We start from the raw sequence: 13699 nt of genomic DNA on the forward strand, positions 1-13699 counted from the left end.
CTTGTTGATGACAGCCATTCTAACAGGTGTGGTTTTGATTTGCATTTCCCTAATAGCTAGTGAAGTTGAACATTTTTCATATTATCTTGTTGGCAGTTTGTATATCTTATTGGGAGAAGTTTCTGTTCATGTCCTCTGCCCATTTTTAAATTGGATTGTTCGTCTTTTCGTTGAGTTGAGAGTTCCTTACGTATTTTGCATATTAGCCCCTTATTGGAGGATTGTTTGCAAATATCTTCTTCCATTAGATTGGTTGCCTCTTTGTTTTGTCGATGCTTTCTTTTGCTGTGCAGAAGCTTTTCAGTTTGCTCTAGTACCATTCATTTATTTTACCTTTTACTTCCCTTGCCTTTGAGGTCAAATTCACAAAATCCTCTTTGAACCCAAGGTCCCTAATTTCAGTATCTATGCTTTCTTCTATGCAGTTTATTGTTTCAGGTCTTATGTTTAGGTCTTTGATCCACTTTGAGTTAATTCTGGTACATGGTGACAGACTAGTTTCATTCTTTTTGCATGTAGCTTTCCAATTTTCCCACCACTATTTATTGAAGAGGATTTCTCTTCTCCATTGTATGTTTTTGGCTCTTTTGTCAAAAATTATCTGCTCATATTTATGTGGGCTTATTTCTGGGTTTTGAATTCTATTTCATTGTTCTGTGCGTCTGTTTTTCTGCCAATACCATGCTGTTTTCATTACTGTCACTCTATAGTATACATTGCAGTCAGGAAGTCTGATACCTCCAGCATTAGGATTTTATTTTTTTATTTTATTTTATTTAATTTTTTTAGGATTGCTTTGGCTATTTGGGGTCTTTTGTGATTCCATATAAATCTGACGATTTTTTTTGGTCCTATTTCTTTAAAAAATGCCATTGGGATTTTGATGGGGATTGCATTAAATCTTTATATTCCTTTGGGTAATATGGCCATTTTAACCATGTTGATTCTTCCAATCCATGAACATGGAATGTCTTTCCATCTTCTTCAATTTCTTTTAAAAATGTCTTATAGTTTTCAGTGTATAGGCCCTTCACATCCTTTATTTATTCCTAGGTATTTTATTCTTTTGCAATTGCAAAAGGAATTGTTTGTATTCGTTTTTCTGAAATTTCACTGTTAGTATGTAGGAATGCAATGGATTTTTGTATATTGATTTTGTAGCCAGCAACTTTTCTGTATTCATTTATTGTTTCTAATAGCTTTTTGGTAGAGTCTTTAGGGTTTTCTATATAAAGAATCATGTCATCTGCAAAAAGTGATAATTTAACTTATTAATTCCCAATTCAGATGCCTTTTCTCTCTTTCACTTGCCTGATTGCTCTGGCTAGGACTTCTAATATTATGTTGAGTTATAGTGGTGATACCAGGCAAACCTGTCTTGTTCCTGAATGCAGAGCAAATGGTTTCAGTTTTTCCACCGTCAATTATAATATTAGCTGAGGGTTTGTCACACATGGCCTTTACTATGTTAAGGTTATTTTCCTTCTATACCCATTTTATTGTTTTAATCATAAATGGATGTTGTATCTTGACAAATGCTTTTTCTACATCTATTGATATGATCATATGGTTTTTATCTTTTATTTTGTTTATGTGGTGTATCACACTGATTGATATGCATATGTTGAACCATATGGGGTTGAACCCCACTTGATCGTGATGTATAACCTTTTTAATGCACGATTGTATTAGATTTGCTACAATTTTGTTTAGGATTTTTGCATCTGTATTCATTAGATATTGGTCTGTAATTTTCTTTTTTTGTGTTATCCTTATCAGGTTTTGGTATCTGGGTAATGTTGGCCTCATAAAATGAGTTAGGAAGTATCACGTCTTTTTCAATTTGTTGGAAGAGTTTGAGGAGGACAGGTGCTAATTATAGCTGTTTAATTTGTTGTAACTTCCAGGGGAGATTTCAAAAAGTACTCCCCACAGACAGTGGAAATGTGATGGCTCGGTGCAATGTCAGAGAGATAGTGGATGGGGGCGGGGGGTCCACAATGTGAGGGATATAAACGATAAACGTCTAAGTATTACTTTGTCTTGTGCACCTGAAACTAAAAAAAAAAAACAAAAAAAAACATACTCCCCACACTGCCATTTCTGTGCTGTCCCTAACTGCTATTTTATAGAATATTTGCCCCAATAACAGCAGAATGTACATTCTTCTCAAGTACACGTGAAACATTCACCTAAATAGACCACATTTTTGGCAATAATTAAACCGTAAGAACTATTTAAAAGACTAAAATCATACAAAGTATGTTCTCTATCCATAACAAAATTAAAATGCAATGAAATTACAGAAAGATAACTAGGAAATCCTCAAGTATTTGAAAATCAAATACAAACTTATAATTAATCCTTTGGTTAAAGAGGAAGTCACAAGGGAGATTAGAAAATATTTTGAATTGAATGACAATAAAATTAAAACAAAATATTGTGGGATGTAATTAAAACAATATTTAAAGGGAAATTTAAAGCTTTAAATATGTATACTAGAAAAAAATCTCAAATTAATGATCTAGGCTTCCATCTTAAGAAACTAGAAGAGGAAATTAAACTCAAAGCAGAAGGAAATAATAAGGATAAGTCCATAAATTAAATGGAAAATAGAAAAATAATAGAGAAATATGCAAGTGATAGATAGTAACAAAGGTGTCTTTGTTACGTTAACGAGGTGACTTTAGGAAAGCACCTGAACATGGGGACTGGTTGCCAGTGGAACCAACCATATGATGAGAGGGTTGGAAATTTCAGTGGTGTCCCCTGTCTCACCTCTGAGGAGAGAAGAGAGGCTGCACATTGAGCTCAATCGCCAATGGCCAATGATTTAATCAATCATGTATGTAATGAAGCCTCCATAGAGGCTCCATTCCCCAAAAGAATGGGGTTTGGAGAGCTTCCAGGTTGGTGGACATGTAGGGATTTGGAGAGAGTGCTGTGCTTATAGAACGTGGCTCCATGCTCTTCTCCATACCTTGCCTTATGTATCTCTTTCAGCTGCTTATTCTTGAGTTATATCCTTTGATAATATACCGGCAATCTAGTAAGTAAAAATTTTTTGAGTTCTGTGAGCTGCTCTATAAATTAATTGAACCTGGGGGTGGGGGGCGGGCAGTCATGGAAACCTCCAATCTATAGCCATTAGGTCAAAAGCCCAGGTGACAACCTGGACTTGAGATTGGTATCTGAAATGAGGAGGGTGGAGGATGGCTGTAGGACTGAGCTCTTAACCTGTGGAATCTGATGCTACCTCTGGATAGATAATGTCAGAATTGACTTAAACTGTAGGACACCCAGCTGGTGTCAGATAGTTACTTGGAGGTATGTGGAAAGAAATCCACACATTAGAACTGGTACCAGAAAACATTCAAAAGATCAAAGGGAAATATTAAGAAAAACTATATGTCCATAAATTCGACTTCAATGAAATGAAATTACTTGAAAGACATAACTTCCAAAACACAATCAAGAAGAAACAGATAACCTGAATAGTCCAATATTTGTCAAAGAAAATGAGTTCATAGTTTACAACTCTCCAATAATGAAAATTCCAAACTGAGGTGGCTTCATTCCTGAATTCTACTAAAAATTTAAGGAAGAAACAATACTGCAAACACTTCCTGAAGTTAGAAGAGGAAGAAGTACTTCCCGACTCATTCTATGAGGCCATAATGCCAAACCCAACGTTATTAAAGAAAAAACAGACCAATATCCCTCATGAATATATATGCAAAATCACACAAAAAATATTAAATCCTGCTGCCCTTGAGCCCTCAGCCACTGCCTCTGAGCAGATGATTGTGCTTCCCACGTATGCTGGATTTGGCAAATCTGCCAGGGATGTCTTCACCAAGGACTATTGGATTTGGCTTAATAAAACTCGATTTGAAAAGAAAATCTGAGAATGGACTGCAATTTACAAGCTCAGGTTCAGCCAACAGTGAGACCACCAAAGCACAGGCCGTCTGGAAACCAAGTTCAGATGGACTGAGTGTGGTCTGCCGTTTACGGAGAAACAGAACACTGACAACACACGAGGCATGGAGATTACTATGAAGATCAGCTTGCACGTGGACCGAAGCTGACTTTCGAGGCATCCTTCACAGCAAACGCTGGGCCGGGGGGATGCTAAAATCAAGAAAAGGTACAAGCGGGAGCACATAAACCTGAACTGCGATGTGGATTTCAACATTCCAGGGGCTTCAATCTGGGGTGCTCTGGCTGGCCAGTTACCAGATGAATTTTGAGACTGCAAAGTCTCAAGTGATCCAGAGCAACTTTTCAGTTGGCTACAAGACTGATGAATTCCGGCTTCACACTAAGGTAAATGACAGGACAGAATTTGGTGGCTCCATTTATCAGGTGAATGAGAAGTTAAAGACCACTGCTAATCTCGCCTGAACAGCAGGAAACAGTAACACTCACTTCGAACTAGCAGCCAAGTATCAGATGGACCCTGACGCCTGCTTCCTGGCTAAAGCGAACAACTCCAGCCTGCTGTGTTTAGGATACACTCAGGCCCAAAGCCAGGTACCAGGCTGATGCTGTCAGCTCTGCTGGATGGCAAGAATGTCACTGCTGGCGGCCACAAGCTTGGTCCAGGACTGGAACTTCAAGCATAAACAAATACTGTACAATTCTTTAATTTTAAAGTATTTTATTTTAAACTATTAGCATAGCTACCTTCAGAATTCAGTGTACCTTTTAATGTTGTATGTCTGGGATGCAAGTGTTGCTAAATATCATGTTAGACACCCACGTTAAAGATGATTCAGGTTTAAAGAGTTACCCTTTCAGGGGTACAGAAGAAACCCAGTTCCAAAAACGGTCCTTTCACATGTAGAGTTGGGGGGAACTTGGTGGCCCCCTCTAGGGATGTCAGGTTTCTTTTTGATCCAGAAATGGCTGTAAGTGGAAGATGATGATTTGTAAACACTGTAAATTTGTATTGTGTAAATGAATAAAATTGTGACTTTGTGAGAATTGAACCATGGTTTCCTACCCTAATTGAGAGAGGCTCACTGTCTGATGCATGTAGAAACTCATCTGAAGGGACTTTTTTAGACAGATCTTCATGACCTGTTTCCACCTCTGTCCATCACCTCTTTTATACTAAAAGTCTTTTACACTGAAAGTCTGCAGAGTGCGGTAGTTGTTTCTTTTGTGCCATTTTGGGATGGACAGGTGGATGTGATGAAGCCAATAATTTAGGACTTAATTCCCTCTCATGCTGTGGTTTTCTGCCCTTGCACTAGAAAATGAAATAGCTTCTAAAAGCTCCGGCTACAAGCTGGGAAGAGTCTCTGTGACTGTAATCACATGGTGACAACATTTAGAACATAAATTAGATTTCTGTTTTGTTCTCACCACTCTGTTTTTTAGCAGTTTAATGGGTACATTTTAGAGTCTTCCATTTTGTGTGGAATCAGTTTCTTCTTTTCAAGTGCTTAAAATAAAACTTGAATAAAATATTGAAACTTCAAAAAAATTAGCAGGGTGGCCGAATGGCTCAGTTGGTTAGAGTGAGAGCTCTTAACAAGGTTGCTGGGTTGATTCCCACATGGGCCAGTGAACTGCACCCTCCACAATTAGACTGAAAACAGGTTGTGCTTGGAGCTGAGCCGCCAATGGGCAACCAGTTGGTTCCATGGAGTGCGGTGCTCATAACACCAAGGTCGCCAGCTCGAGTCCCCACATGGGCCAGTGAGCTGTGCCCTCCACAACTAGATTGAAAACAACCATTTAACTTGGAGCTGAGCTGCGCCCTCTGCAACTAGATTGAAAATAACAACTTGACTTGGAGCTGAGCTGCACCCCCCCACAACTAGACTGATAAAACACTGATTTGACATCCTGGAAAAACATACTGTTCCCCGATATCCCCCAATTAAAAACAATTAGCAAATCAGTCCGACAAAATGTAAAATGACCAAGTGGGCTTTTATCTCGGGACCAAGTGGGCTTTTATCTCAGGACTGCAAGGCTAGTTCATCATTCAAAAAAATCAGTCAGTGTTAATTCACAATATGAACTCAGTAAAGAAGAAAAGATACTGGATTAAATCAATTAATGCAGAAAAAACATTTAATAAAATTCATCATACATTCATGATAAAAACTATTGGCAAACTAACAATAGCAGGTAATTTCCTTAACCTGATAAAGCATATCAACAAAACATCTATAATTAATATTCTTAATAGTGGAAAACTAAATGCTTTCCTTCTAAGATCAGGAACAATGCAACTGTCACCACTCTTATGCAACATCATATTGGAGGTCCATCATATTGGAGTCAGTATAGGGCAATAGTAACATTAAGTATTTGTAATAAGCAAAAGATACATATTATAATCCCTAAAGCAAACATATCCATGTGCACATGCACGAGTGTAAGCACAGATGTGCATGCACACACACACACACACACACACACTCCACGAAAGGTTAAATATAAAAGGATGGAGAAAAATATATCATATAAGATCTAATTATAAGCAAGTTAAAATGGCTATATTAATATCAGACAAACTAGACTTCAAGGTAGGGAGTATTACCAGAATAAAGAGTGACATTTTTGAGACCGGCCCAGTGGCTCAGGTGGTTGGAGCGCCGTGCTCCTAATGCCCAGGTCGTCGGTTCGATTCGCACATGGGCCAGTGAGCTGCACACTTTGTAGCTAAGATAGTGAACAATGGCTCTCCCTGGGGCTGGGCTGCCCTGAGCAGCCACAGGTAGGTAGCCTGCAGAGCTGCTGTGAGTGGGTAGCCTGGGGAAGCGCAAGGGTCATAATACCAGCGTGTCCTACACACTAGACTGGACTGAGAAACAACAGCTTGAACTGGAGTGGGGGGAGGGAGCTGAAAAAGGGGGGAAAAGTGATATTTTATAATGAAAATTGACACAAGTAAACGGTTAATAAATCAGAAAGACATAATTATAAATATGAATTCACCTAACGACAAATTCAAAATCCATAAAGCAAAAACTGACAGAACCAACAGAAAAAAGACACATGTACAATCTTAGAGAATTTTAAGACCCTAACAATTAGACAAAAATTTGCAGGAATACAGAAATCTGCAGTACACCATCATCACCTCACCTCATTGACATGTAAGAAACCTACACTCAATAACTATAAAATATATATTCTTTACAAGTACACATGAAAAGTTAAACAGGATAGAGCATGTGCTGAGGTATAAATAAAACAATCTCAGATTTCAAAGGGCTGAAATCTTACCAAAGATACTCTCCAAGTTAGAAATCATGAACAATAAGGTATCTAGAAAAGGACCAAATATTTAGAAAGTATATTTTAAACATTTTTAATGACCCATGGATCAAAGAAGAAATTACCAGGGAAATTAAAAACACTTTGAACTAAACAATAATTAAAATACAATGATCTGTGAAGTGCAGCTCAAGTTGTAGGTGCTTAGAGTGAAATTTAAATTTGAATGTTTATAATAGAAAGGAGAAAAGGCCCCAAAACAATGATTTAAGTTTCCTCCTAACAGCATGAACAAAGCAAATGCACAATAGGTAGAAAGAGGAAATAATAAGTAACAGAAAACAATGAAATACAAAATCATTAAAGAACATTACCAAAGCCAACAGTTGGTTATTTAAAATGATTAATAAAATTAATAAACCCCTAGCAAGACTGGACTAGGATAAAACAGAATAAACACCAATTACCACATTAGAAATGAGTAAGTAGATATCACTAGAAAGTCTACAGACACCAAAAAGATAAATTATTATGAACAACTTTATAGCAATAAATTTAACAATTCAAATAATATAAAGTCCTTGAAAAATACAAGTTACCAAGACTGACACAAGATCAAACAGAAAACATAAAGACTTGTATCAGAGAAATTGGATTTATCTGAACCTCCCTACACAGTGGTTGCTTGGGACCAGAAGTAAAAACTGGGATTGACTATAAATGGGCACAAGGGATTTTTCTGGATCCCTTCTAAAAATGGTTGCATAACTCTGAAAATTTATTAAAAAATCATTGAACTGGACGCCAAAATGGGTAAATTCTATGGTACAATATATAAAATATAGCTCAATAAAGGTATTTATTATAAAAACTCTCTACAAGAAAAACTCCAAGCCCAGATGGTTTCAGTCATGAATTATACCAAACATTTAAAGAAAACATGATTTCAATTTTATAGAGATTCTTTTAGAAAATATAAGACGATGGAACACTTCTCAACTAACTATGTGAGTCTAGTATAATTGATATTAAAGGCTAACTAAAACTTGACTGAAAAAGAACATTACAAATCAGCATCATTCATAAACAGATACACAAATCCTTAATAAATCTATTAGCAAACTGAATTCAGAGGTATATTAAAAGGATAATACATCATGACCAAGGAGGGTCTATCCCAGAAATGCAAAGTGGATTTACTATTGAAAAATTTAATGTAATCTACAATATAATAGTATAAACTGTATCATTCCATTAATGTAAACTAAGTTCTAGAACAGGCACAACTAACATATTGTAAAATCTAAACCTAATGCTAAAAATAAAAAATTCAGAACAATAGTTGCCCGGGGTGGACGTGAGACTGACTGGTACGAACAGGAGGGAAATTTCTGGAGACATGGAATTGTTCTACATTGTAATAGGGTTGTGGGTTTTACATGGATTTACATGATTGCATCTGTTGCATTTCAATATATGTAAATCTTACCGGAAAAAACTTTCAAAAGTAACAATAACAAGTGGGAGGATGGGAAATGGGTGGAAGTATATGAAACAAGAATGACAGAATATTAATACATGTTGAAGCTGGGTGATGGGTCCATGGGAGTTCATTATACTATTCTGTTTGGGGTTTTGTTTTAATTTCTATAAAAGTAACAACAAAACAAAACTTAAAGGTTTTAATTAAGAACAAGTTAAATGAGTCAAAATGTTTTGTAGTTCCCCACCACCACCAAGAAAAATTACTGTAATTTCCTGTAGCACTTAACAGAGGTGCAGTCACTAGTATGAGTACAATGAATAGTTCTTGCCTACATTTTGTATTCAGGTTAAGAGGACTTCCTATTACATATTCTATCAAGAACTATAAAAATATATTAGGGATGAGAACGCTCAAGAACTTAATAGCTTGCTTTTAATATCTGAAAACTAGAACAAAATAGCGATTAAAGTTCCTTCTAGCACAGATATTTTGCAGATCTTTGAACTACTTTCTCTTATTTTAATCTAAATTGGAAGAGAGAAGCATAGGGCTTTGTGGGGCTGTTTTTAAAAAGAATTCAACAGAGGAGTGGGGGTATGATGTTTAAGGGTACAAACTTGTAACCAGTACATAAGTCCAGGAGCTCTAATGTACAACATAGTGATTACAGACAACAATAATGTATTGTAAATTTAAAAGTTGCTAAAAGACTAAAAAAATAATTCAGCCAAAATGCAGTGTCATGACAAAAACTGTAATATTGCTACAAACCCCAAACAATATTTTGGCACACATGATTATGAACACTATGCACAGAAAGTTTTGGAAATTACCACCAGAACGAGTGATCTTAGATTTCTGGGTTAAACTGAAAATTTCTACGTTAATATTTCTTGATAAAATAATAAGATAAATTGTAAAACCAATCACAACATGAAGCACTGCCCCAGGTACTCTGTCTCCTTTCCTCAAAGAATAGTGATTGGTGTGGGCCCTCCTCTGAGCTAAGTACTGTGGAGGAACCAAAGTATAAGGCAAACTTCATCTTAAGGAACCTTACAATTTAACTGCAAAGGCCTGGAAAATAAGCCAGCATCACATAGCGGTACTTGGTTAAGTGCCAGAAGACAGTACAGATACTAAAACGTACTGTGAAATGGAAAGAGCATTCTGTTGGGGTGGTTTTAGCAGGTTGCCTTGAGGCAAACAGACTGAAATAACTAAGGGAGAAAAATGGAGTGGAAAGGCGGTTGGCACTTCCAGGGCAGAAAAGGGTAAAGCAAGCCATGTGATGAGTTAACCTGAAAATAAACCTGTACTTTGTCTCCACAGAACCCCTAATATCCCTCCAACGCCTTTCGTTCTCTTATTAATTCCTTCCCAAACTTTTAGATTAGTGGTTCCCCAAGTGTGGTCCTTGAACAAGCAGCATAACCCACCATCTGGAAACTTGAACTGCAAATTCTGGGACCCATCCCAGACCTAAGGAGTCAGAAAGTGGGGAAGTGGGCAATCTGTGTTTTAACAAGTCCGTCAAGTGATTCTGATAACATGCTCAAATTTGAAAACCGCTACTCTAGGACTAACTGCTACGCACAACCTGCGCATAGAAAAGGGCTGATGTTCTGAGTGCCTAACTCAGTCACTTGGCTGGTGCAGAAAGGGAGTTGATAGCAGGTCCCAGCCCTCTGAGTTCAGTCTCTGGCCCAGCTTCGCTTTCTCCTCCCGTACACCTTGTTCCAAGCACTACACTACTCTCTATGCCATTGCCTCCCACGTTACCCTCACAGGGCCCGCTCCCGCCCCTCCGTCGCCCTACCTCTGTGTCAGAGGGTACGTGATGCCGGCAGGGAGGGGAACTGCCCAAGGAGACAGGAATAGATGTAGCGCTTGCGCGGAGCCCGCCCAACAGGAGGAAAACGCCTCGGACCCATAAAGAACCGCTCCAGCGCCACCGGCTTGGGCCCGGGCCTGGCCCGGAGGAACCCGTTCCACCACCCCACTCGGGCGCCATCTTTGGGCTGAGCGTCGTTACCATGGAGTACGTGACGCCTCCGCACCCGGCGCCAGCCCCGCCCCTCGCTGCTCTGGGCAGGTGGAGGAGCCAGCCGGTGAAAACATGCTTTTTGATTGGCTAGCGTCACCCGCAAGAAATTCACCGCGGAACAGACGTGCATCCCGTCTCATTGCAGGAAGCCGGCCAATAAAAGCCGTTTAGCGGTTCACGTGAGTTGGGTTGAGACTGTAGGTGTTGATGGTAATAGGATGGTGGTTATGTGGGTGCCTTTACTGAGGCGGTTTTTCAGTATTTAATTCACTTAGTAACCGAAAAGATTATGCGCCCACTAAGTGCCACGTAGCTTAGACATACAGTTGCAGAATATTTTATGGTTTAGCCTGTGTGTGTATGTAGTGAATGGAATATAATTTTTTTAATTCTTAGGAGTCACCAATTTTAGCCCCATTTCTTGTCATTTCCTATAAATTCAACTGTGTCCTTTACTGTTCAACCCCATCTCTGAAATGACTTAAAAATCAAGAATTGCAACTGCATTAACTCAGAGTGGGTGGATCTTTTCCATTAAGGAAACTACCTTCAAATATGAACAAAAAATTTGAAATCAGGACAAATCTCCCTGTGGCCCATGAAACAAAGAATTAAAACTAGAAACTGGAAGCACTTAAACTGGAAGTCACTCAACATGGATATTGTAAATTACTAGGAAGGGTGGGGGTAAGAAAGCAGAGAAAATCCCCAAGAATCTGTATTTCATTGGCAAAGATCATGTACCCAAATACATAGGCGGGGCAATTGACAAGATTCATCAGATAGTGTCTATCGTCCCACAACTGGTAGAAGTTGAGAGTCCAGACCAAATTCACCCCTTTCAGAACATGTGCTCTATCCACAGGTACAAAGAAATTCAAGGTTGTGAAATAAAACCACCAGTCATCTTCAAGTTTCTAGTTTTTTAACAGTAGTGTCATGCTAGGGAGAGCTTTTTTGGTGGTCTAGCAGACAAGTTGCTAGCCATTCAAGTTCATTTCTGTGAAATATGGGATTCATCCAATGGTTAACTTTGGCTTAAACACTGAGCAAACCTCTTCATGGGAGAAAAGCGTTATGCACCTTCTCATTTACAAATGCTGCATTACATCAATGGAAAAGATTTGCAAGCAAGGCTTCTTTGTCACTGCATTTACTCCTTACCCTAAGAATTCTCAGCTTTCTCTGCTTTGCTCAAAATGCCCATCATTCGTTTACCCAACCCCACTACTCTCCTACCATCATCTATCCCCCTCACAATAGGACACATTCAAAGTGACAGGCATTGCGATTTCCTGTCTGTACGACTAATCCAGACCTCAGTATCTGCCTTCCTGGACATCATCAAACTGACTTCTTCAAACTCAACACCCATTCGCTGGAAAAACACACAGATACCTCTCCTGGTCCCCCAACTTTGTAAATGCACTATTACCTACCCAGAAACCAAAGCTGGGAGTTACCGTTCAAAACTCTCCACTTGGTTTTAAAATTGTTAATGTTTATGGAGTCTGCCATTTCAATGCTCAAAAATTTCACTTAAGACTGCAAACCCTACCTGGTTTTCCCTTCCTTCAGTTTATGTGGGGTTACCATTGGGTTTTCTAAAATATGAATCTGGTCAACCCTATAAAGTTCTTCAATGGCACATAGAATAGTTCAGTTCTCAGTGCAGTATAATTTAGCATCCTAGTTTTCTGTACTTTCCAATTATTCCTAATAGGTTTGTCACATTACATCTCGGTTGAATTCCTTAAATGCTTTCACCTAAAACCTGTACCATTTCCTTTTTCTGAAATGCCTCCCCACGCACTGTCCCTGATCACCCCAAAAGTACTGATACATCATCTACATGACATAACATAGGTACTTTCAGTTTATGCTGGCTGTTTGAGGGGGAACTCATCTTACTGGAGTAACTCTGAAATTAGTACTTCCTGCTCTTGACCTGATATTCCATTTCCTTATGGTTATAATAACCTAATTTCTAACTTGTGGTGGCCATGAAATGCACTGCTTAGATCTGGTGAAGAGTGTAACTGACCAATGGTGTGAATCTGCTTCTCCTCACCGTAGGCCTTTTGCCTTGAAGCCACACTTTCCAAGGGCTGCTGCAGCAGCCGTACAAAAAAAAGCCCACTGCTGTGAAACCTGAGACTCTTCCAACAGCAACTTGGCTTGAGGACCACCACTGGACTAATGAGCAAACCTTTCTTAGAACTGCCATGTGTTTAGTCCCCAATCCTTTCCTACATTCTCTTCTTCAGAAGTCTTTCTCACCCCCCCCCAATACTTTTATCATGCTATCTGCTTGACAACCCAAATATAATGAAAAACTGTTAAAGCTGGGGCTCAGTTTGGCAAGCTCCGTTTCCTGTTTCAATGGAATGTCAAGATTTTACTGAAAGGACTAGCTGCTACTGCAACAATCTGCAACATACTGCAAACTGATACCTTGGTTCAAACTTTTTTCAACACTGAGATTTAAAATATTCTCCAGCTTTGTTTAATTTCTTTTGTATTACGCTAAAATCTTGATCCTGAATTGCTACATTAAAACACGAAGCCAAGTAAAACTAGACTGCCTAGGCAATCCTAACCCTCCCCCATCCAATTACTTTTCCTGAACCATGTGGCATTGACATTTTCAACTTACACATTGTTCCCACTCAAGTGTTATATACTAGAATGCTTTGTTCCATTACAAATCCCAAGGCTATGTCATCCCTGCCTATCCAACAAGCTGCCCAATACCATCAATATAATCTCCATTCAAATTTCTCCCAACTACCATTTTTAGTCACAAGTTTCCCAACCTAGAAGATAAAATCTTAAGTTTCTTTCACTGACTCAATCTTCTGAGTGAGGCAGTTACCAGTACATTTAATAAACTACAGTACCAAAGTTGAAACAAACCATATGTG

The 13699-nt window shown here is 38.6% G+C and overlaps 1 protein-coding gene and 1 pseudogene across 3 annotated transcripts in view; one reads left to right on the top strand and one right to left on the bottom strand.

Moving 5' to 3' along the window:
* Positions 1-10878, bottom strand: part of LMLN (leishmanolysin like peptidase) — a 70876-nt gene extending 59998 nt beyond the window's left edge. For both annotated transcript variants that reach the window (XR_013994650.1, XM_081068853.1), the window contains exon 1: positions 10548-10878. Coding sequence is in view for 1 of the 2 variants with exons in the window: in XM_081068853.1 (XP_080924979.1) it covers positions 10548-10766 (219 nt within the window). In the remaining variant the exon portion in view is untranslated. The remainder of the gene's footprint in view (positions 1-10547) is intronic.
* LOC308509311 (non-selective voltage-gated ion channel VDAC1-like) lies at positions 3801-4628 on the top strand (annotated as a pseudogene). The gene is made up of 2 exons: positions 3801-4329; positions 4480-4628. The product of its transcript is annotated as a non-selective voltage-gated ion channel VDAC1-like (transcript).
* Positions 10879-13699: the final 2821 nt, after the last annotated feature.

The sequence above is a fragment of the Rhinolophus hipposideros genome, assembly GCF_964194185.1.
Source record: "Rhinolophus hipposideros genome assembly, chromosome: 2".
Taxonomy (NCBI): Eukaryota; Metazoa; Chordata; class Mammalia; order Chiroptera; family Rhinolophidae; genus Rhinolophus; species Rhinolophus hipposideros.